Below are 24,948 nucleotides of genomic sequence, written 5' to 3' on the forward strand. Positions count from 1 at the left end.
CTTCCGTTTTAATATATAATACTATATACCATATCAAAAGAGAAAAAGTAAAGAAAAAAAGTAGATAAAAAGGATTGGAATTATTAATCCATGAAGCTTCCTTGAAGTTCAATATGTCAAATGGTTCTCACTTTTCGTATCCCTACCCAAATTTTATGATAAATTGTCTCTTGAATATACATATTTATCATTGAAAGTCACAGTTTTAGCTCATTGGGATTAAGCGATTACTTTGTTATTTGCCCTTTCTTCTTTCGGCGGGGCCGGGGGGGGGGGGGGGGGGGGGGGGGGGGGAAGGATCATCAAGTGATTAATTTAGTGCACAGAAGTTAGTTAGTTACACTTTTTTACACAGATTCTCAATCATTTATTTTATCTAAAGCTATGGTGCTGGTTTAGCACGCAATTAGTCGCAACGATATATAACATTTTAACTATCTATACGTTTCCAAAAATACAAATATCAGTAGTATTGACAATATTATCTTCATTAATGGCGGAACAATGAAGAACGCGGCTAAACAAAAGGAGATTGAATTTCCTGCACTAAAGGTGGAACAATGAAGAAAACAGGCAGACAAAAGGAGATTGAATAAACTCATCAGATGAAGGTTACTCGAAATTTAATCCACCATAAAAAGTTTTACTTTTTTCATAACTTATTTGAGATCTGATATACCACCACCACATCACTTACATATAATTATCATCAACTGTCCTCGAATGAAACTTTTTGGAAGTTCTTTTTTTTTTTTTAATATTGTTATACTCAAATATTACAATTAATATTTACAAATAGATTATATAATTGGGACCTTTATCGTAGCATGTACTCATCTGAAGCACTGCCCAAATTCTTTAAATCCTCTTTAATATTTGAAGGGTGTCGAGACTGTCTCCACTCAATTATTTGATAATTGAAGGACTAAAACTAACCCGCATAATGTTTCCAAATTCTTTAAACCATCCACTCAATTATTTAATAATTAAAGAATTAAAACTAACCCCCATAATATTGCCCATATTCTTTAATTCCTCTCTAATATTCGAGGGGTGTCGAAACTGTCTCTACTCCCTCTCTAATATTTGAGGGGTGTCGAGACTGTCTCTACTCAATTATTTAATAATTGAATAAGGACTGAAACTAACTTCTATAATACTTTTATAGAGACTAAAACTATTATTCTTAATATTATAAGTGTAAGGACTCTCCCACTAGACCAAAGACCTATTAGTAAATTTTCTCAAAGTTTAATTAACTATAAAATTCTTCATTTTTCATTACTTGTGTACATTTTTATATAAAGAGTCTTTAAGTGATACTGACATGCATCACCGTTTCACCGCACAACATTATTATCAAATGAAGCTACCTCGAAGTTTAAACTAACTTAAATGTTCTTCTTTTTCATAACCTACATAAAAATTATGGAGAAAGTCTTTAATATTTGGTAATGCGGGTACCACTACATCACTGTATGCTATTATCATCATCAATGAAACTTCTTCAAATTTTAATCTACCATAAAAATTCTCTCCCATGTATGCAATGTGGCATACCACCAATTGTTTGGTAAACATTTATGTCGGTGGATTGACTATTATTTGAAAGAATAATTGTTTAAAAATAAATATAATATTTAATGGGAATTTTTTTTTTATTATAGACACGTTGTATATAATTTTTTAGTCTAAAATTTAAAAGTTTAAAAAAATTTGAAAAAACTTTAAAATTATGAAGTTTAACAACATTGCGAAATTAAAATTTAAGCTGCACAGATTAAAATTTTTTTTTTGAACTTACCTCCGCTATAAAATTTTGAATTAGAAAATGTTTATATATATTTTGACGTCTGGGGAACAATAAATCTGACAATAAATGTGAAAATGACTTGATGGGATACCCACGTGCATGCCGACATGCATGTCTTTATGGACAAATGTATCACATGCTCAAGACTTGTCGAACCAGGCCAAATTGATACGTTATACGTACATGCATACGTATATATTCTTGGTTGAGATCTTCAGTTAGAACTCATAGATTTTAAACATCATTTCTGAATTAAATGTGAACTTCATATACATAATAAAAAAATATAATTCCCCAGAAATATATATATTTATGCTCAAACTTGAAAGAAAAGTTAAATTAATAATCAGTTTTGTTGATCGACTGTGTACACATATTTCGCTGCGTCTAAACTGTTGACCAACAGCCACCATATTTGCAGTGTTCATAATGGCAATGAATTAATAACGTCAAGCCCATGTGAGAGCTTTCGGTTGGTTGGATGCTATCACCGGCCTATTAATTTCTTCCTCTCTACTTCATTCATTCTCAAAATATTATATTGAATTTAACAATTTTATATACCAAGACCAAGTCAAGATTCTACTGTTACAAGTCTTTGATAGGATCCATTTGCAAGTAATCATTCATAAGTTTTCTCTATTTCTGAAAGACTTTATGCCGTATGCTTTGCTTTGGCATCGATTCTTTTGTCTATGAATTCATGGAGCATTTCCATTTGGCATCTTTTTGTGGGACAAGTACTTATATTCAATTCTTCTTTACGTTATAATTTGGTCGATCAAGCACGGCTTTCAAAGGGATATATTCATGTTCTTCAATTTAATGTTCTTTTTTTCCTTCTTTTCAAATGACAATATATAATAAATTAAAAATATGCAAGAACCTTGATGATGCAGTCGAGATATCATGACTCACAATAAATTTCATGTACTTCTAAACATCTGAAAGAAAATTTACTCCCAATTTTACATACACGAGGACTTGATCCAAGCAAGAGGCAAATTGGATGATTCCCTTCTCTCAAAAGTTTTTTCATCGAAATATAACTATTGTACATGAATTTCGTACGCTTGTTTCGATTAAATTCTATGAAATGATTGTGTTATTTAATGAAATGATACGATGGTTTTATCGAAATCTTTTTGTAGTCTCGCTAAAATAGGGTTTAACAAAACCAAGCGTTAAAGCAGTTAGGGTTTCGAGTTGTATGGCTATGGCAATTAATTATGAAAAGAGATAGCTTAAAGAGGCAGCAAAGGCCTCAAAAAGCAGGCACGAGAGAAGCTAACTCACAAGGACAAAAGAGCGTGGTTCATCAATCATCACATCAAAACCTAAGAGTACTATTAGAACCACGCCTGCGGAGGGTATTTGAATGTGTTGAATTTTTTACTAACTTTTTAAAAAGATACAATTAGTAGTTACTAAATAAAAATATAAACTTAATTAAATTTTATTTATATATTATTATAGGAAAATTATCAATCATATATTCTTAAATGACACTCGTATCAAACATGTGTGAACACTTTTCAAGTGTATCACTCGTATACCCTAAGTTGACAAAATATTTTTGCCGTCCATCAATCTGTTAACTTCCGTTAGAAAGTTAACAGAATTATGGCAAATTGACTATTTTGCTCTTAAAACTCAAAATGAGGTAAAAAATAAATTTACTCTAAAAATTAACGTAAATTTTCAATACACAATTTTTTTTTTATTTTTTTATTAATAATACATTTTTTTATTAAAAAAATGAATTATTAATGGTACATATTATTAACAATTATCTATAAAAAAATATCTATATTATACCATAAAAAATTATTAACAACATATTATTTACAATTATACATATTGCACCATAAAAATTTTCAGTTGGAGTTTGGAGGAGTAGATCTTCAAAAATGTAGGTTAAATTTTGGAGGAGTAGATTTGGTTGTAAAGTATTTTTTTTAGCAATTATTAATAATTATCGGATAAATGGGATGATATGTCATTTTTATCAATATATATCATATGTCATGTCATTTTTTACTAGGCAAATGGGATGACATGTCATTTTTTTAATAAAAATTTCGTCAATCTTAAAAGACTAGATTACCCTTATGATGTCAGCACTTGCAAACGGAAGTTAACGGATTGGTGGACGGCATAAGTGTTTTGTCAACTTAGGGCATACGAGTGATACACTTGAAAAGTGCTCACACACGTTTGATACGGGTGTCATTTAAGGGTATAAGGCTGAAAATTTCCTATTATTATATATGTACGTATTATAAACAATTGATCACAATTCAGCTCAACATTAAATTCAAGAGAAATTATCAATCGTATACCCTTAGTTTACTTCTTATCAAATTTATCACAACACTTTCAGGGCATATCAGTTGTCCACCTTAAGTTGACAAAATGTATATGATGTCCACCAAACCGTTAGTTGCCGTTTAAATATGATGACGTTAGAGGGGTAATTTGGTCTTTTCATATGATACAAGTGATAATTTTAGGGTATATAAGTGATAATAAAAGATTTTAAAGGTATATAAGTGATAATTTTTAAGTGTAAAATCATCAATTCGCTACAACTCTGTTAACTTTCAAATGACAGCTAACAGTTTAGTGGTCGGCATATAACTTTTGTCAATTTACGGTAGACGATTGATGCACTCTTAAAAGTGTTATAATATTTTTAATAAAAGAATAAATTTAGCGTAAACCAATGATAATTTTCCTAAATTAAATCCATAATTGATATACATGATTGTTCAAGATAGCAAGTGATTCTAGATCGGTTTAATTAGTCTGGTGTACCTTTCCAAACCGGAATTTTGGGTTGGGTTGCATTAACTTTCTTGATGAAGAAACCAATTGGCACGTGACAGTTGATACTCGGCCAATAAACAAGTAGTAATTAACGGTTTGGTTTGGTTGGTACTGTGATTTGATGTGAGATCGTTGGTGCAAAATTATGATTTTGCCCCATATTTGAATTATAAAGAGTTAGAGCTATCAAAACAAGTCATCGGGTCGTGTTCATATCGTATTAAATTTAGGTCGACCCAAATCTGACCCATTTAATAATCGTGTCAAAATATTAAGACCCAAATCTGATACGGAAAAATAATCAAGTTACCCAATAACCCGCTTAATATATATACATTAAATAAAATTTATATCAAATATTTATATACTGTCATACATACATAATTTATCGATATTATAAAATGTACATATCTATCAAAATATTATACATTTACACTATTGAAGTTTTAATTACATATATTATATTATATTATATTATATTATATATCAATATTATAAAATATACATGTCTAACAATATTTTACACATTTACAGTATTGAAGCTCTAATTGTATATAAAATTTTATAAATAAAATACTATGTTTATGTTCATCTTTTCAAAAAATAAAAATAAAAGAGAGAATCATCTCTAATAGTTGAGTTTTGATAATAAGAACCTACAAATTATTTTAAAATAGAAAATATAATCAGGTCATTGATCGGGTAAATGGGTTAAGAACTTTAACCCTAACTCGACACGGAAAAAAATCGTGTCGATCCGGACCTAACTCATTTAATAATCGTGTTAAATTTGACAACCCATACCCATTTATTCGTGTCGGGTAATCGGGTCGTGTCAAATTTTTCTAGCTCTATAGGTAACAAACACATGATCGTCACGAATGATAACCCTAAAATTAATGAATTTGGATTTAGTTGTGTGTTGAGTTATGCTTTTTTTTTTAATCATCTTTTATCATACATTTCTTTATAATAATTTATGGCTAAGATATCATGTCATCAGGATATCAATTTAATAGTCTGATAAATTTTATATATAGAATAATAAATTTAGTATAAAATAAAAACCGTTTTGAAGTTTTTATTAGTGATTTGATATTTTTACCTTATAAAAATAAAATTGTCAAATTAAACTGATGTTAAAACAAATTTTAGTCCCTATTTGGTATTGAGATACGGTAACATTTAAGCTACATGTGCTCTAGGGAAAATTTTATGGGTATAAAACAAAAATTAATAATATGGAGCGAATACTATTTTTAAGTAATAATTTTAACAAAATTATTAAAAATAGCATAATTTTTTTATGATACAAATGTAAAATTAAATTAACTTAACTTTTAAATTATAGTAGTTAGTATTTATCAAATACTTTGATGTTATAGCTTTAAAGCTATAGATACCTAATATCAATTCCAGACAAAGACGTTAGTGATCAAATAGTTGAAAACCTAAGTCATTAGTGAAAAGAAAAAAAAAATTAAGAATGATTCAATTGATTATTTCTCCAAATTTTCTTCTTAATTTATTATTTTATAATTATTTTTTTAAAAGTGGGTGTGTGCTAAATGAAGCCTCATACGTGGTTGGGATGACAACTGGGCCCAGTGATTTTACTTATTAGTATTAGAGTTCAGATATTTGCGTAACTGTGGCCAACTTTTCTTCTCCATTTTTGTTTCCCCTCCCAAATCGTGGGCCACAAAAACGGCAACATTCTGCTTCCGCTGCAGTTTCTGTGGCTCCAGTAGGTCCTTTATGGATAAATATCATTATTCTTTTTAATAATCATTTTTGAGTATTGATCTCTTTATTTTTTTTAATACGAATATGTTTTTAAGTTATAAAATTTAATAAATTTATTTTTTAATAAAATATAAAATTATATAATTTAATAATATTACAAATTAACTTTTTAAAATTAAATATTTTAAAAATATATCCGTATAAAAAATAATATTATCATCCACTTCCACTATATCAAAAGACTTCCAAGATAAAAAGATAAACTTTAGTTCATATTTCAATTACATGATGATTAAGCAGTCAATTAGTTCATGAAATTATCAACATGATGGTGACGTTGTATCAAATTATTGGTTTCAATGGACACGTCTTCTCACTTCTTTAATAGTGTAAATAGGCATCACGAACGGATTCGGAGCATATTATTATTAGTGGTAGCCCAATCATTTACAAGTTACAGGAGAAAATGGGGTCATTTGGAATATCACCAATACATAAAACTCAGAAAAAAAAAAAAAACAGTGAGTCCAAATTTAAAATGTGTTTTCCCGAAACATTTTCATATAAAATTAAAAGACAAACTCATGGTATGGAATAATATTTCCCACTACAAGAAGCCAATTAAAGTTTCTGAACTTGGAACATTATAGCTTTTATAAAACTAGTATATTTGGTAAACATTTACAGCTGTTATTTGTAAACTAAATTAATTTGATGAAAGAGAAATATCTTTAATATCATGATTGTTTTTATCAAAATTATTATTAAAAAATAATATATTCATATTTAAATTTTATTTCATTACTCCAACTTTCTTAATTTAAAACTTCGACAACAAAAGGACCCTAAAAAGATCCTCATCCCTTGTCCCTACTTGGAAATGCAACAACCCCCATTCTCGCCTCCCCTGGGCACGCCTGGGTTAGCAAACAGTCACCAACTGGTGAACCAAATACAACTGCAGATGGAAATAGTGCTGCGGGGCTTCAGGCTACGATTCTATCATTGGAACAGGCAGAGGAACAAATCCAAAAGAAGACATTTTGATTCCAAACTAATTCTACTCATCCCGTAATTGACTTATATTGACCCAGTTGACCCCTTAATTTTAATTTTGCAGATTTGAAAGAATAAAGATTTTTGAGGACTAGAATAACATTGAACTAAAGGCATTAAGACATTTGACAGTCATAAATTCAATGCAATCAAATTTGTTTCATCCACGTTGGTTATCATTAAAGGAATTACCACTTACCAGTGCCCGGACAATCACATAAATTCAAAGGTAACCTGAGTGACGGCCACAACACAACACAGGTTTGTAATTCACAAAACCCAAAATTAATACAGAATGCGCATTGCTAATTACACTGGGCACTAGTTAAAAGATGCAAGCTGGTCCAACACTGTCAACAGAGATCCTAAAACTCATTCATAAACTTCAGCACAGATGGCGTTTCCTAAAGGGTTGGGTAACTTATGTTTACCTTTGCATATACGGACACGACATAGTCCATGAATAGTTGTATCCTCAATCAAGGTGTAAAAAATCAAAGATGGCATGATTAAAAAACATTCACTTAAAAATATTTTCTTCCAAACATAAGATCATCCACTACATCGAGTAAATTAAATTTGAAACAAAAGGTTAAAACACTGTCTAACCTTAAAACTTCTACCAAAATTAATACATCATAACCAAAATGAAAAGATCTATCATTTAGGCAACACTTAGTCACCCTTTCTTCTGAACGAGCATCCCTCAGTGAGTCTGGCACGACCACCAGTGGGCTGGCACAGAACGGATTGGCAGTTGCCACAAACCACAACAGTTTGAGAGTGGCTGAAAACAGTTGTTCTGCATTTACAGACAAACCAAAAAGTGAGAGTCGATATCTATTTATAAATTTAAATGAAAATATAAATAAAAACTCAAGATATTTACATGTTGAAACAACCCTGACATTTCACATCCTGCATCAATAATGTGAAAAAGGAAAAAAGCAGTCAGTCCGGCAAATAGTATAAATATGAAAAAGAATAAACCAACCAAACTCAGCTGAAAGAAAAAAGGCTCCACAGGTTATGACTTAAAGATAGAATTCACACCCATAACAAACATTTAATCTTAAAACAAATACTATATTGTTAAAATCTAATTGTTATCATCGTCACTCTATGAACAATTTGTTTATGAACAAGAAATTTGAGATTTTGTCCTTCCGGAAATAAAAATTTTAGAATTACAATATCACAACCTTTGCAAGAATTGGAAAATAAACCTATTACTATTTTAACAGAAGATACTAACACAGTAACAACAACAACAACAAATAGAACATTAAAAGAAGGCACATTACCATGAAAAAGGAATTGGGGGATTGAACAAGCCGCTTAAGCTTGTGCTTCTTCTTCTCAAGCTCAGCAGGAGGATTCAACAAATCAATATCGTTTTGGAGAACCTATTCACACATTCACAAACAAAAAGACAAAGAAGCAACATTATTACCCACCAAAAAAGAAAGAAAAATATCAACACTAAAACCAAATTATATTTGCAAGTTAATTTTTGGTTATAATGATCATAATAATCTAGTGCTTCTATTGGTATTATATATGTATGGTAGTAGCTAAACTCTTTGCAGAGAACTGGAAAGTCTAGAAAATAGCCACTGTAAGCTAAGTGCAACAATACTCATTTTGTATGACGGTACACACAATTCACATTTTTGTCCTCACAAATATTATACTCCACTCACATTCTTGTAGATATAGTTACCTCGATTCAGTTCTGAAATTGAGAGGGAAATGGAGTAACAACCAATGACAACACAACTAGAAAATCTTTTATAAATTTATTCTTTTACAAAGAGATGTGGTTTAAATTCATTGATTGGATAAAAATACAAAATAATAAAAATAAGTCTTTTAAGATGAGATTTATCTAATCCAATCAATTAAATTATGATATATTAATTTGTATAAGAATTTATAACTCTTATCTTGTTATAATCACTAACATGTTCTGAGACTTTAACTCCCACCATAAAGTTGTTTAAGGGCATGAGTTAACAACAGAGCCCATTAGCTAAGTTATAAACTTAACCATGAGTCAAAGATAAGTCGACATAATTCAAACATCCCGACTGCGAAACAGCGAAAGGCTGGGGTTGAACCTTCTAGGAACATGAATATGATAGTGTTACTGGAACACTATCTACAAAATGGGCGGTTCCAGCATTTCAACCGAAAATATATCGTAAACATCAAACGAGACACGGCCTCAAACTGATCCTTTTTTCAATTTTTATTTTTTTCCCTTTCCAGAGTTTTCTAGAAAGAGAAGTTAGAAGATAGAGAGATGAAAACGCAAGAGGCAAACATCCATGGCTGAATGGTTAAAGCGCCCAGCCTATAGCAACCTAATAAAGAGGCAAATTCGCCGATATCGATATGCTCTGCCGGAATATACAGATGGAACAGAATATGGATCGGATAAATCAGAACTAGATTTTATCAATTCCCAAAACTAGTTGATTTACATGAATCAATAGGAAAAAAAAAAAAAACAAAACAAAACACATACAAAATAGTAGCCTCGTAATAAAACAAGCACACAAGCATCATAAAATATGAAATATGAACTCACCATGCTTGCTAATTGCTATTGCCAGACGAGATTCAGGAGGAAACCCTAGAAATTCCTAGCAGAGAGTAACTCAGGAGGCTGAGAGGCTTGCAACGAAATTAAGATGGTTATATAAAAATAGGAATTGCGCTCTTCTTCACCGTTGGATTAATCAGTTGTGGATCCTGACCGTTCGCTGGGTTTTATTGCCTTGTTCTGGGGCCGGGCCTCTTGGGGCATCTTATGGGCTTCGTAAAAAATTGTACACCGAATATGTTTAAAACACACGTTAAAAGCATGCACTTATTCAGTCTGAAAGGTATTCTGTCTGCATCTTATTCATAATTTTATATAATTATCAATGTTCTTAAAAGAGTTTGGTGCATGGAAATCACCCGGCCATGGGGTATAGACTAACAAAAAAGTTCAAGTCCCCAGCTATGGGAGAATTAAAATTTTCTCTTGTTAATTACTATCTTTATATAGCGTATATTTTTCAGCTAAAAATATATTTAGTGCATGTTTGGTATGACTCGTTTATTAGATATAAGTACTCATTTAATGCCATAAGTTCTTTTCAATTTTTTTGTTGTTACTTGATTAATTTTTTAATAGAGTTTTTAAAAATTAGATAAATTATTTTACCTCTAACATTTCGAAACTCAAATTTTAAAATTTTAGTGATAGACGTTGAAAAGCATTTTTAAAATGTTAAATTATCTAAAAGTATCATTTTTATTTGACAATTTTATTTTATTTTATTGTTTTAATAACATAATGTTATAAAATTTACTTGTTAAATTCATTTTACAATTTTTAGTAAAAGTTTTCATTGACTATCAAACAACTAAAATATTTTTGGTGAAAATTCTACTCGTAAAAACTTTATTAACAAAGGCTCTATTTAAATAAATTTTATTCAGAAAACTACACTAAATAAAACCTTAGTAGTACGAGTGACTAATTATGTTATAATTGTATGAAATTAATCTCTCATAACTCGCTGATTGTAACGCCAACAGATTTTAAGTAATAAACAATTTGATGAAGAATTGAAGTGGAATCTTTTGCCATCATTGACAGAAATGATCTTCATACATCTTCACAGTAATAATTGATGCACAGAAAGGAGACAAGCATCACTTTCATGGCCACCCCACCCAGCATAAAAATATAAAAGAAGCAAGATAAATGAACATCAATGAGGGCCTAAAGATCAAATAGGAATCCACTTTAAATATTCCATTGAACAAAGTTGGCGGGGGCAGCCTGCTAGTTTAGAAAACAGGCACGACAGGTAAACCAGATAACTCCAGAAATGAAACTGATGCTGCAGAGTGCAGGCTACGATTATAGTATTGGAACAGACAAAGATTAACTTCTAAACTAGTTCCAAAGTAAACCTGCATCTCACTCCTTTAATTCCCACCCTTCAACAGAAGGAACAAATAAAATGAAAACATTTTAATTCCAAATTGAGTTATACTGATTCTGCTGACATCTTGAATTAAATTTTGCACATTCCAAATAATAAATAATTTGAGGACTACAAGCTATCCCAAATATAGTGTTACTAGTGCATGGACAATAATTCATTCTCATTCAATATAACCGGGGTAAATGTATCAGAACACAATAAAAGTACGTTATTCACAAAACTCAAATTCGTCAAAGCATATAACTAATTATATTGGAAACTGCTCACAAAACACAATTCCACCCTGTCTACAAGCACACATTGGTCATTCCCAAAGGGTTTGATGGCTTATTAAAGCACCTTTTCATATGTGGTCATCACGAAATCTATAAAGTAAAATCTGAACACATCAAAGGAATGGATAATAGATTAATTAATTACTTAAGTGGAGAAATTTATTCTAATATACTTTACAATTTTGTAGATTAACGATAAGAGAATGACCTTCATTTATATTAGTCTACCAACATTCGTAAAAGGGACTAATTTATCTTTCAAGCCTCTACCTTGTGGTAAGATAGATGCATCACAACATTGTCTTCTAGACAACATCTGGAATGTAAAGGGTGATAGTAGTAAGATCTTAGCAGCCTTAAATGCATTAACATTTTATTTTTCAAAAATTCAAAGCAAACCTTTGAGCAAGGATTTCAGTTTTTATGAGATCTACACCAGGTATCTATCTACTCAGTGGCGGATCCAGCTTGGGACCAGTTGGGACTTAAGTCCCCACTGAAAAAAAAAAAATCCTTTATTAACTAATTTAATTTATCAAAAATTTCTAATAAATTTTTTCCTAAGCCCCCACTAATTTATATTCAAACCCCTAACACATAAACATAATTACATACTTTAAGTTTTTAAAACAAATAAAAAGATATGAGCTTTACAAACTAAAATTAAGCCCACAAATATTAATATTAATCAAATTTTTAAATAACCCACAAACCCATTAATAATATTTTATTATTCTTTACCTTTCTCCAATTCCACTGCCTGCACCAATACGCAAATCTGAAACCCCTAAATCATCTTCTTGTTTCGGCATCTCCAAAAGCAAAACAGCAGTGACAGACAGTGGAATTTGCGTAAATCATCTTCTTCTTGTTTCGGCATCTCCAAAAGCAAAGTGGAAAGTGATTTCTCCTCCAAATTTCAAACAACCCCTTGTTTCTTCATTCAATAAAATTAAGGTACAAATTAATATTTTATTTGCTTTTTATTTTATTGTTTATAAATCATATATAATTATTTGTTGAATTGATGTAGTTGTTTTTCTTCCCCATTAGTTAGTGTATCATCGGGCTATTGGTGTATTTGAAAAATATAATGTGAATTATGTGATTGAGTGTAGATTTCATAAAAAAGAACACATATTATTAATTAAGAAAATAACAATTGCAATTAAGCATTTGCTTGTTTAGCTTTATTGTCTTGTAATGTTTGTTAATTAATTTATAGCATTAATATAATTATATAATAGGGGAATATGCTAAAAGTGCTACTAGCCTAAGTAAACTACTCAATATTCATAATCTTTATTTATATTTTGAAATAGGTATGGAAAGGTTTTACAAAAGAAAGGAGCCACAATTTTTAGAAAAAAATGATGATGCTTCAACAAGCAGAAGCATCCAAATGAGTTCTCTACAATTGATATCATGGTACTTGAGATTCAACTTGATACATATATTTTGGATATGGACACTAGTGGTGAGTTTTCACAATTAAAGGATATTGGTGATCTTGCAAAGCGGATGGTCGAGACTAAGAGACATAATGTATATCTATTAGTTTACTTGTTAATAACATTGGCATTGACTTTACCTGTTGCCACTGCGAGTGTAGAGAGAGCATTTTCAGCCATGAACATTTTGAAGAATCGGTTATGAAACCGAATGGGAGAGCAATGGATGAATGATAGTTTAGTTGTTTACATAGAAAAAGACTTATTTAATAATATTGATAATGAAGTTGTAATGCAACGTTATCAATGTATGAAAACTCGTAAAGGACAATTATAAACATATATTGAAGTATGATAAATCTTTCAAATTTATATATTTATTACTCTTTAAATTTTTTTATCGTCGTTGGGTAAGCCCCCAGTCAATCAACATGCTGTCTCCGCCCCTGTATCTACTTAACCTAAAGTTTTAAGAAAAAATATAAATTTTTACAAGCCTGACTATTAAGGATTTTATGATTTCAAATCAACCTTTGATGTTGCAAAACAACAAATTGGCTTGAACTTTTTCGTAACTCCTTTAGCAAGAGACATAGCTGCAATTTACTATATTTGTCTCAGCACCCATCACAATGTGTTTAAAATAGTGGATTTTTTTTTTAATGAAAATAGTGGATTTGTTTCATCTTTTGCTAACACTTTATATTTTTGCAATCATTTTGAAATAATGGTTAAAAAATTTTAAATATTAAATGACAGATGCTGAGATTTGTATGAAGAAAGAGATTTTCTAAAGGATAAACTCAAGATTTATCAACGCCAATAGCAGGCAAAGAAAAAAAACCTTTAACTCTACTGATTAAAGCAGACAATGAGCGCAGAACACTTAAACACAAGTGAGTTATAAATGAGAGAAAACAAAATCTTTTTCTTTACGAGTACTGAACTTTTAGGATCATTAAAGAACATCTAGCTAGAATGCAAAATGACAAAATAGAGTTCATTTAGAGTTTTCTCAAAGACCTCGTCAAACATAGCTATGAAACCCCAAGATTTGCCCACCAAACACCTGAACTTCTTATCACAGGGGAGACTCAACATGGCAATACTTAAAAGGTTTGCCCAAGAAGTAAAAAAGTGCCTCTAAAATATATAGAGACTGTAAGTGTCGTCTCACTTATAGTATTACAAAAGTTAGCATTGATATGGGATTATACAAACCAATAGAATTAAATTTCACAGATAAACCACTAATATTAACTTCGCAATTATTATTAGATTTTGATTTTCTTAATCAAGTTATTGTTCGAGACCTAAACCAAACAAATGCATTTGAAAGAAAGTTGGCATCAACGATGCTTAACTTAATGGTAATGGGAAAACGGTTCGTGGTGGCTGATTTCCAATCAAATGAACCGAAATTGAGATTCAAGTATGAAGTGTATTATGAATTTCAAGCACAACATTCTATTTTTCTCCAGGGATCTAACACCATTTGAGAACTTGGTAACTTAGAAAGATCAAATATACCTTAGATCTACACCACTAATTCCTTAACCAAGTAGATTAGACATTAGAGAAGCAAAATGATAGCAAGGGAATTTGAGATTAGAGAATTCACAGATCATCCAAAATTGATGCTGAAGCCTTCAATAAAAAAATATATTATCGCTAGAATATACCTGAAGTCTCTTTTATCTCGAAGACCACAAATAATCAACTCATGGATTTCTACCGAGGGCAGTATGAAGGAGATATCAAGGCATAAGATCTCTTATGGAAGATCAATAAAGCAAAGATGAAGATAATCGTAGAGATTTTTACAACAATCTAGATGATATTGAGGCCCACAATATTGACAATAAGTGATTAACACTACAAAGTGTACCTTTAATAAATGTTAAGAGTATCATTCTTTTACTTACAATGTTGATTTATGTGCTTATAACTTATGAATTATCCTAATGCTCCTTTAATATAATTTTTTATTAAATTAAATTGTGGTATGTTAATTTTACTTTAATTTTATATTGTAGTTATGTTTCAAGAATAAAGAAAAATCAAAGCCGAATGCCGAAGACAAAAAAGATAGATTGAATTGAAATAAAAAATAAAAAATAAAAAATAAAAAATGAGGAGCCACTTTGTTAATTGATAGTAAAGTGGCAGGTGGTTTCCATTTGACTATTAATAATTTAAAAGAATAATAAAATATTTAATTTAATAATAAAATAAAGACAAGGAATAGGCAGCTCCTGCCTGTAAAAAGAAGGGAAAGCAAGAATTGAGGAGACAGAGAAATGAGAAGATAAAAGGTAGAAAATAGAATTGGAGGATGAGTTAAAAAAAGGTAGAAAATAGAATTGGAGGATGAGTAAATAAAGAGCAGAATCAGAGAGAAAGCGAAGAAGTGCAGAAGAGGGGTGAGAAACGGAAGGTTTAGTTTTCAAAATTTTTTCTCTTTTCTTTTTCATTCAATTTTTTTGTAATTTATTTTGGAAGTTCGAATTTTAATTCATAAATAAATTTAGTTTTATCTTCAATCTTAGTTTCTTAATTATATGTAAATTAATTTTAACAATTATTTTTATTTCAATTATGCTTAGCTAAATAATAATAGTTAGGGTAAGATGAAACTCTTGGTAGAACAAATATGATTTAATCAAATTTTATTTTTGTTATACAAATTAAATTATTTTCTATCTAATTTTATTCATATTACATATATTGAAATTTTAATTTATTGTAAACAAATAAGGGAGTTTGGCACAATATATTCTTAATATCTTAGTATAAAATATAATAAAATGGTATTTTAACTTATTGTAAACAAAATGAATTACGACACATTAAGTATTTACTCCATAATAAAATTAATGGGAAAATAATAATAATTTATACAATTAATCTTTTTGGCGGTAAGCAAAATAAAAAAAAAATAATTTATTAAATTATATCTATTAATAGTGTATCCATATCCCTAACTAATTTATTTTTATAGTTTCTCTTAAATTAAATAGCGTGTATTTAAGATATATATTTAGTTCTCAGATAATTTAAAAGAAATTAACAAATTAAATCTTTTTTTATGGATCGATCGTAAACCCACTTAATTATATTATAATTAAACACTCTTACATTTAAGAATAATGAATACTTTTAAATTGTGTCAAGAGCAGGACTCAACAATGATCCAGCAAAGTGTCACCCTTCACTTACTACCTCTTTTAAAGCACAACTTTCAAAAAGGAAAAGTTATAGTGATTATTTTACTGACACTGCCTTTCGTCACGGGAAGATTAAAGAAGTATTTTGGTCCACACATGTGGAAAGTAAAAGATAAAGAAGCAACTAGGAAGAGCACAATAAATAAGAGTCTAGGGAAGATCGAGAAGACTGATTAGAGCCAAAAAAAGAAAAAAAAAGAGAGAAAGAAATCAAATCAAATCAAAATATAGAAAAATATCTTATAACAAGTTTCAATTTGCAAAAGCTCTTGTTCAATTTCTCATTTTATTTAAAAGTTAGTTCAAGTAAGTTATTTTATTCAACTAATATATTATAGCTAAGCTATCTTTTTTTTTTTTAAGTCTGTTATACACAGATATTACTGACGTTACACCAGACATTACTATTAATATTTACAATCATACTATATAACTGGGACCACCACCATACATTGACACACTGAAGTATATGTTCAGATATTTTAAACCCTTTCTAATATTCGAGGGGTGCCTGCTCCACTCACATTTCGTAAGGGAGAGACTGTCTCCACTCAATTAATTGATAATTGAGGAAGAACTGAAACTAACCTCCATAATACTCTTATGGAGGCTCGAACCCTTACACTCAATATTTTAAGTATAAGGCTTCTCCCATTGAACCAAAGGCCCATTAGTGTAGCTAAGCTACTTAGTTCTTCTTTAATAGAGAAACCCAGTCCTTTGCAAATTTCTATGTGCTTATAAATGAATGAATTTCATGTTATAGATCTTTCATTAAAGGTCAAGTATCCTTTTATTTGCTTATGACGAATGTTTCCTTTCTACGAAGAATAAAATCAGACTTTGTAACAAATCTTGGGTTTCTAGGAAAACCTAAATCCTTGAAGAAGGACCTCTGAGTGCCCAATTTTACTCCTAAGTATTGTTTTAGCTAAAGGAAAAGTATTTTGGGAAAGAAATGAGGTTTTGTGTTGGGATTTCCATGCCTCTTAAGAGAAGAAGGTTTTACGAAAAGTTTTGAGTTTTAATAGAAAAATTTTGATTTTATATTTTAAATTTTAGAAAGAAAGAGGAGGGGGAGAGAGGGTTACTATTTTTGTTAGTATTTGTAACAAAACACGTGATTTTCCAATCAATTTGACCTAGATTTGCAAAAGAATCGTGAGTATTTAATAGAGAAGAACAACTGTTTATAAGATCTTTTTTAAATCTAAAATCTAACTTGCATGCCTTTTAGATAATTATATTTGATTTACTTTACAAAATTGTTTTGTTGAAATGTTTCGTGAGTACATTAAACAAGCTGATAATTTAGGAATATTAGCTGTAATACAAAGCCATATAGATTGTAATATTAAGCTGAGGATATAATATAGGAAATAGAATAGGAAACATCAATTCTAAATGATTAATTTAGAAGAAATTATAATAGAAATATTATAAATAACTAGTCTTTAGCATTGTTTACATTTCGTTATTCCCAACTTAGAAACCTGAATTAGAAAAAATATTAGAATATCTTAAAAATACACATAAAATAACGCATGGAGAATCCCAATTACTGGAATCCAAATTCAAGCAGTTAGAGGGTTATTAGGAGAAATTTAGAAGTATAAGTCACTTAAGTTTATTAAATTTTTGTGCAATTTGTTAAGAAGTTTAGCAACTATAGCAAACTCGTTGTACCAAGAGTGGTATTAAGTAAGGTATGAATACCACTATTGTTACTCAAATACTCATGCAACTCACATCATATCAACTACACCCAAAGACCAAAATGGCGAGTAACAATTTTCCAATTATAGTGATACACATCTTGCCCTTCAAAATTGATACCATACTACCTTCTCTGCAACATAATATTTGGTCAAACAAATCAAGTTCATTCCGGTAAAATGAAGCCCATTTTCAAGCCTGACAACATTATGAATAACAACAAATGGCACAAGAAAGTCATCTTTGGTGAAAATAACAAATGACAACATTATGAATCAAAATGTAGCACAAATACGCCAGGGAATTTTGAGTGAATAAATTAAAACAAATAACGGGTTTTTGTAATCTCAAGGATAGTTCCTTTAAACAAATGATATTGTGACCTCAAGGACAGATCCTCTAAATAATGGCATCATTTCAAATTGCCATCAATTCGTATGCAGTTAAGAGAATAAAAATAACACTTTCTATTTGTACAAATTAAAAAAAAACTTGTTTTAGAAGAACAATTTCATATAAAATTGGAAGGAAAACTCAAGATGGGGACTAACATCTCTAGCTGTGAAAGAATAAATCATAATATGTTCACCAATCGATAATAAAAATGAACTAGAATTAAAATTAACTATACTCCTATAATGTGTTTACTTTTCTCTTAAAATTAAAATGAACAAAAAATGACCTTAGTTTATTATTATCATTTTTATTATTTGTTATAATAATTGTGATTATTATTTTAAAAAACTTATTGTTGTTAATAATAATAATAATAATAATAATAATATCACCACCACCATTGTTGTCATCGTCCAAAGTACATAACTCTGGAAATAAAAACAATGCTACAGGGTGCGGGCTATGACTATAGTATTGGAACAAACAAAGATTAACTTCTAAACTAGTTCCAAAGTAAACCTGCATCTCACTCCTTTCATTCCCACCCTTTAACAGATGGATTAAATAAAAATGAAAACATTTTAACTCCAAATCGAACTGTATTGATTCTGTTGACATCTTGAATTAAATTTTATACATTCCAAATAATAAAGAATTTGAGGACCACAGGTTATCCCAAATATAGAGTTACTAGTGCATGGACAATCATACATTCTCATTCAATATAACCTGGGTAAATGTATCAGAACACAATAAAAGTATGTTATTCACAAAACTCAAATTCTTCAATGCATCTAACCAATTATATTGGAAACAACTCGCAAAACATGATCCCACCTTGTCTACAAGCACACATTGGTCATTCCCAAAGGGTTTGATGACTTATTAAAGCACATTTTCATATGTGGTCATCACGTAATCTATAAAGATGAGTATCCTCATTTAAGAGTGCAAAAATCAAGAAGCCGGCATGCAAAACATTCGCTTAAAAATATAATCTTTTAAACATAAGAACATCAACCACACCACAAGTTCTATCAAAATTAATACATCATAACAAAAGAGGAAAAATGAGAGAAAAGAAAAAAAAAGGATGTGACAAAATTCTGCCATCATTAAGTAACACTTAGTCACCCTTTTTCCGGAAATAACATCCCTCAGTGAGTCTGGCACGTCCACCAGTGGGCTGCCGTAGAACGGACTGGCAGTTGCCACAAACCACGACAGTTTGAGAGTGGCTGAAAATAGTGGTTCTGAAATTTACCGACAAACCAAATAGTGAGAATCAATATGTATTTATATATTTAAATGAAAATATAAATAAAAACTCAAGAAACTTACATGTTGAAGCAACCTTGACATTTCGCATCCTACATCAATAATGTGAAAAGGAAAAAGCAGTTAGTGTCACTCCAAAAAATTGTATAATATGAAGAAGAACTAAAAAAACCAAACTCAGCCAGATGCATTGGCACTAATTTAGTAGCATTTTACTTAAGAAGAAAAAAGAGTTAATGACAAGTTATGACTCAAAGATGGAATTCAAACTTATAACAAACATTTAATTTTAAAACAAATACTATTTCATAGAAGTTTACTTCTTATCATCATTATTCTATGAGCAAGACATTTGAGATTTTGTACTTCCAGAAATAAAAACTTTAGAATTACAATATCCCAACCTTTGGAAGAATTGGAAAATAAGCCTATTATCATTCTAACAGAAGATACTCACACAGTAACAACATCAACAATAAAACATTAATAGAAGGCACATTACCATGAAAAAGGAATTGGGTGACTGAATAAGATGCTTAAGCTTGTACTTCTTCTTCTCAAGCTCAACCGGAGGATTCAACAAATCAATATCATTTTGGAGAACCTATTCCCACATTCACAAATAAAAAGAAAGGAGCAACATTATTGAATGGAAAATATAAATATATAAATACAAAAACAAAATTATATTTACAAATTAATTTTTGGTTATATTGATCCCAATAATCTTGTACTTCAATCAACATTATGTATGTATGGTAGTAGCTAAATATTTTACAGATAACTGGGGAGTGTAGGAAATAGTCGAACAATCCTCATTATTTGTCACAAATCTCAAATTCTCAGTTAGGCCTCCATGTCTTCTGTTGCTGACTTTTAAATTTGTGTTGTACATACAAATACAATCATATATCATATCACACACAAAAGCTACGGATATGTACACAAGATTTTAAGATGTAACAGAAAGTTCTAGATTACCTACAACTAATGCATATCTAAAAGAAAATCAAAAGTTAACAAGTTAAGATATAGCACTACAAAAAAATCTATATGGACATTTTATTTTTGCTAGAACTAGATTTTATCAATTCCCAAAAACCTACAAAAACTAGTTGATTTACATGAATCAATAGAAAAACAAAACACATACGAACTAGTAGCCTCGTAAAAAAAAAAAAAAACACACGAGCATCATAAAATATAACAAATAAAACAAAAAAAAATTGCTTTTTTTTAAAAGAATAATATATAGATCAATTTTAAATGACAAACACCCAGAAGATGTAAAGCCGAAAACGCAAAAGGGCTAGTAGTAGAAGAACGATATGAACTCACCATGTTTGCAAATGCTACAGGAGAACCAGAAGGAAACCCTAGAAAACCCTAGCAGCAGAGAGTAGCTCAGCAGGCGGTGAGGTTTGAAACAAAACTAAGACGATTATATAAAAATGGGAATTGCGTTGTTCGTCACTGTTGGATGAGTCAGTTGTGGATCTTGGCCGTTAGTTGGGTTTTAATGTTCTGTTCTCGGGCAGGGTCTTTCGGGTCATCATATGGCCTTTATATAAAATGTGTTTCACCGACTTTTTAAGTTTCATTTCTTGAAGTATCGCAATTAAATTTATAAAATACACAAGCCATGCGTTAAAATTAACCATGTTTCCATCAAATTTCACTTTTAAAATTTTATTTTTCTTAAATTTTTTATCTCGATAAATCTGAACTCTATTAAATTTTAAATGGTACTACAAAAACGAACATAAGACTTACTTGCACGGGTTTTTCACATGGTGGGATTCGCCTTCATTGGCCTCACAAACATGAGATCAGCCATAAGAACAAATTGGCTTCATAGCATATCTTCTTTATTGTAACATTGCTCTCACTTTTTCACTCCTTTTTCTTCTTAACAAAGTTCAAGTTGGATACTCATATAAAAGAATATTGGAAATAAATTTATATTTTTCAGTTATTTTAAGATATATTATTTGCAAAATATATATAAAATGATTTTTACGCTTGACTCTATTTGCTACTGGTTGTAATGCATTGGTTTGATAAGTTCAGCCTTCTTTCCCACTTATTTCAGATAACAATGTCAAGATTCTTACAGAAAGAACCTTCACTAATTACTCATAAGCACTTCTTATAAGAAAGCTTCGTTTTACAAACAAAACTCTATATGTAACCTACAATCTTTCCTTCCTAGCAGGCATTAGTTTTATCACCACTGTCGTAATGCTTGTTACTCGAATGCTCATGCAACTCACAGCATATCAGCTACAACCAAATGACAAAATGTCTAGCATAACAATTTTCCAAGTACGTGGATATACATATTGACCTTCAACATACATCTTGTCCTTCAACGTAAATAGCACACTAGCCTCTCTGCAACAAAATATTTGCTCAAACAAATCAAGTTCATGCTGGTAAAGTGAACCCCATTTTCAAAATTCTAAAACCCTTCTAAAACTACATAGTTACACATCTTATACTGTCACTTACCAAATGGCATAGGAAAGTAACATTTGGTGAAAATAACAAATGACAACATCATGAACCAGAATTTAGCACTAATACACAAGGGAATTGGAATTATTAATCAATGAAGCTTCCTTGAAGTTCAATCTATCAAATGGTTCTCACTTTTCGTATCCCTACCCAAATTTTATGATAAATTGTCTCCTGAATATACATATTTATCATTGAAAGTCATAGTTTTAGCTCATTGGGATTAAGCGATTACTTTGTTATTTGCCCTTTTTTTTCAGCGGGACCGGGGGTGGTGGTGGAAGGATCATCAAGTGATTAATTTAGTGCACAGAAGTTATGTTGAAAAGAAAAATATCATCGTCTAATTTTAAAAAGATAAAACATTGCTTCAAACATTTTTTAACTCTATAACACTGCTTCTGATTTGCTTATTCCAATGTCTAACATATGTGTAAAAGAAAATTTTTAGTTAGTTACACTTTTTTACACAGATACTCAATCATTTATTTTATCTAAAGCAATGGTGCTAGTTTAGCACGCAATTAGCCACAAAGGTATATTACATTTTAACTATCTATACGTTTCCAAATATACAAATATTAGTAGTATTGACAATAATATCTCCATTAATGGCGGAACAATGAAGAACATGGCTAAACAAAAGGAGATTGAATTTCCTTCACTAAAGGTGGAACAATATTGAAGAAAATGGGCAGACAAAAAGGAGATTGAATAAACTCATCAGATAAAGGTTACTCGAAATTTAATCTACCATAAAAGTTTTACTTTTTCATAACTTATTTGAGATCTGATATCCCACCACCACATCACTTACATATAATTAATTATCATCAATTTTCCTCGAAAGAAGCTCTCTCGAAGTTTAGTTTACTATAGAAGTTGTTCTTTTTTTCATTACCTGTGTACATTTCTACAGAAAGAGTCTTTAAGTGATGCTGACATGCATCACCCTGTCACCGCACAACATTATTATCAAATGAAGCTACCTCCAAGTTTAAACTAACTTAAATGTTCTTCCTTTTTATAACCTATATAAAAACTGGGGATAGCTAATTTGTGTCCGGGGTTTGGTACCCCAGTCCTTTGTCTTATAGTAAATGAGCCTTTGGATATAATCCCACGGCTACAGAAGTGACACAGAGACAATTGGAGGTAACTGGAAAAAAAAGGTAATGGGCCGGTAACGTAGAGGGGAAAGAAGAATTTGATAATGGGTCCAAGGTGAGTTAAGAAGACATGTATTGAAACAAACAGCAAACAGGTGGATGCAACTATTGGTTGAAAACAATTTGGTGGAAGCGTGCAACTCTGGGTTGAGCTAAGATGGAAGTGAAATTTTCAAAAAAAGTGACGGCAAATTTTTGGAAGAGACGAGGCAATGCATTGCGAAAGTAGGAAAGTAATTGGTGGGGAAAAAAGGGAAAAATTCCCTAACCCTGAGGTTTGAAGTAATAATTAATTTTAATTTTATCCATGTAGTTTAAATAGTAGGCCATGACACTCCCATAATAATAATAATAATAATAATAATAATAATAATAATAATAATAATAATAATGCTTAATATTATAATTATGACGATGATGATGGTGGTGGCTATGATAAATTGTGTAATAAAGAAAATTAAAAAAAAGTAAATCATCAACCAAGAAATGGAGGGTCTATTGAAATGAAGGATAAATTAAAAGAGGAAAAAAGGATGAGAAAAATATCATCGACACTGTATTTTAACAAGTTTCTTTGACAGTCCCTATTGATTATTGTAAGTAATAGAAACTATGAGTTGTTTAGTCCATTACAAAATAAGCCCCAATTAAACTGTAATAATTAAAAAATTAATGAAATTATATGACATGTTATTCAGAAGTCCTTATTTGTTTCGGTAAAGTGTTTAAAGTAATAAGTGCAAAATAAAAAATAATAGTTTTAGTAGACGGAGAAAATTGTGTTGTATATATGCATCCGTTTTTGGTGAGTCTGTTCTATTGTAAATCCTAATTTGTTAAGTATAAAACATATAATTCTCCTAATATAGTAACAAACGGAAGGTCTTGTAGCATGAATTAACCATTTTTCTCACTTTAAAACCACCAGCTAGGGGTGTTCAGAATCAAATCTAATCCGCTCAATCCGTCCGATCCTCAAAAATCCGATCCGTGCATTGGTGGATGAGATTGAATTGAAAATTTAAAAATCCACAATTAATGGATTGGATATGGATTTGTCTTTGTAAATATGCAAAAATCCGTAAAATCGGGAAAAAATATTTATTTAATTAAAAAAGAAAATTCGTAAATATAGCAATGCTACTTACTAATAAAAAAAATAAATTAAAGTATAGCTAAATTAACACAATATTATATCTTATTCGATAACAATATAAATAAAAAATAATTAAATAAGCAAATATAGCTTCGTAACATTAAAAAGTATAAAGTAAAACAAAAACTCTAAGGCAAACAAAATATTTTGGCATATAACACCAAATCTCTACCCCACCGCATGCACAAGCCATAAGTGTTTCACTTCAGCACTTGAGGTAAATAAGTTTAATTGCTTGCTTTCTTTTCAATCTCTTGAAGTTTCTTAATTTTTTCATGTTACATCAAAGCTCTCAAGTTTCAACATTTA

The 24,948-nt window shown here is 30.1% G+C and overlaps 1 protein-coding gene and 2 long non-coding RNA genes across 5 annotated transcripts in view; 1 reads left to right on the forward strand and 2 right to left on the reverse strand.

Annotated features, from left to right (window-relative positions):
• Positions 1 to 7,950: 7,950 nt before the first annotated feature.
• LOC127898633 (40S ribosomal protein S27-2) overlaps positions 7,951 to 24,948 on the reverse strand; it is a 32,003-nt gene continuing 15,005 nt past the window's right edge. Inside the window, exons 1-4 of one of the 3 annotated variants that reach the window (XM_052435621.1) lie at positions 21,136 to 21,244; positions 8,749 to 8,850; positions 8,334 to 8,362; positions 7,951 to 8,246 (exon numbers count right to left, since the gene is read on the reverse strand). In XM_052435621.1, coding sequence (XP_052291581.1) covers positions 8,120 to 8,246; positions 8,334 to 8,362; positions 8,749 to 8,850; positions 21,136 to 21,138 — 261 coding nt within the window. In that variant the 5' untranslated portion in view covers positions 21,139 to 21,244 and the 3' untranslated portion in view covers positions 7,951 to 8,119. Of the gene's footprint in view, positions 8,247 to 8,333; positions 8,363 to 8,748; positions 8,851 to 10,037; positions 10,200 to 21,135; positions 21,245 to 24,948 lie in introns of those variants that run through there. The other 2 variants (XM_052435620.1, XM_052435622.1) reach the window with 2 other exon arrangements.
• The window catches only part of LOC127900465 (uncharacterized), a 29,893-nt gene continuing 13,273 nt past the window's right edge, over positions 8,329 to 24,948 (forward strand). The window contains exon 1 of the long non-coding RNA XR_008052647.1: positions 8,329 to 8,470. This is a non-coding gene — a long non-coding RNA (uncharacterized LOC127900465). The remainder of the gene's footprint in view (positions 8,471 to 24,948) is intronic.
• On the reverse strand, positions 11,455 to 15,103 carry LOC127900464 (uncharacterized). The gene is made up of 3 exons (XR_008052646.1): positions 14,863 to 15,103; positions 12,471 to 12,666; positions 11,455 to 12,225 (listed from the first exon to the last, which is right to left on the reverse strand). It is a non-coding gene; the product is annotated as an uncharacterized LOC127900464 (long non-coding RNA).

Source organism: Citrus sinensis, chromosome 2 (genome assembly GCF_022201045.2).
Source record: "Citrus sinensis cultivar Valencia sweet orange chromosome 2, DVS_A1.0, whole genome shotgun sequence".
NCBI classification, from domain to species: domain Eukaryota; kingdom Viridiplantae; phylum Streptophyta; class Magnoliopsida; order Sapindales; family Rutaceae; genus Citrus; species Citrus sinensis.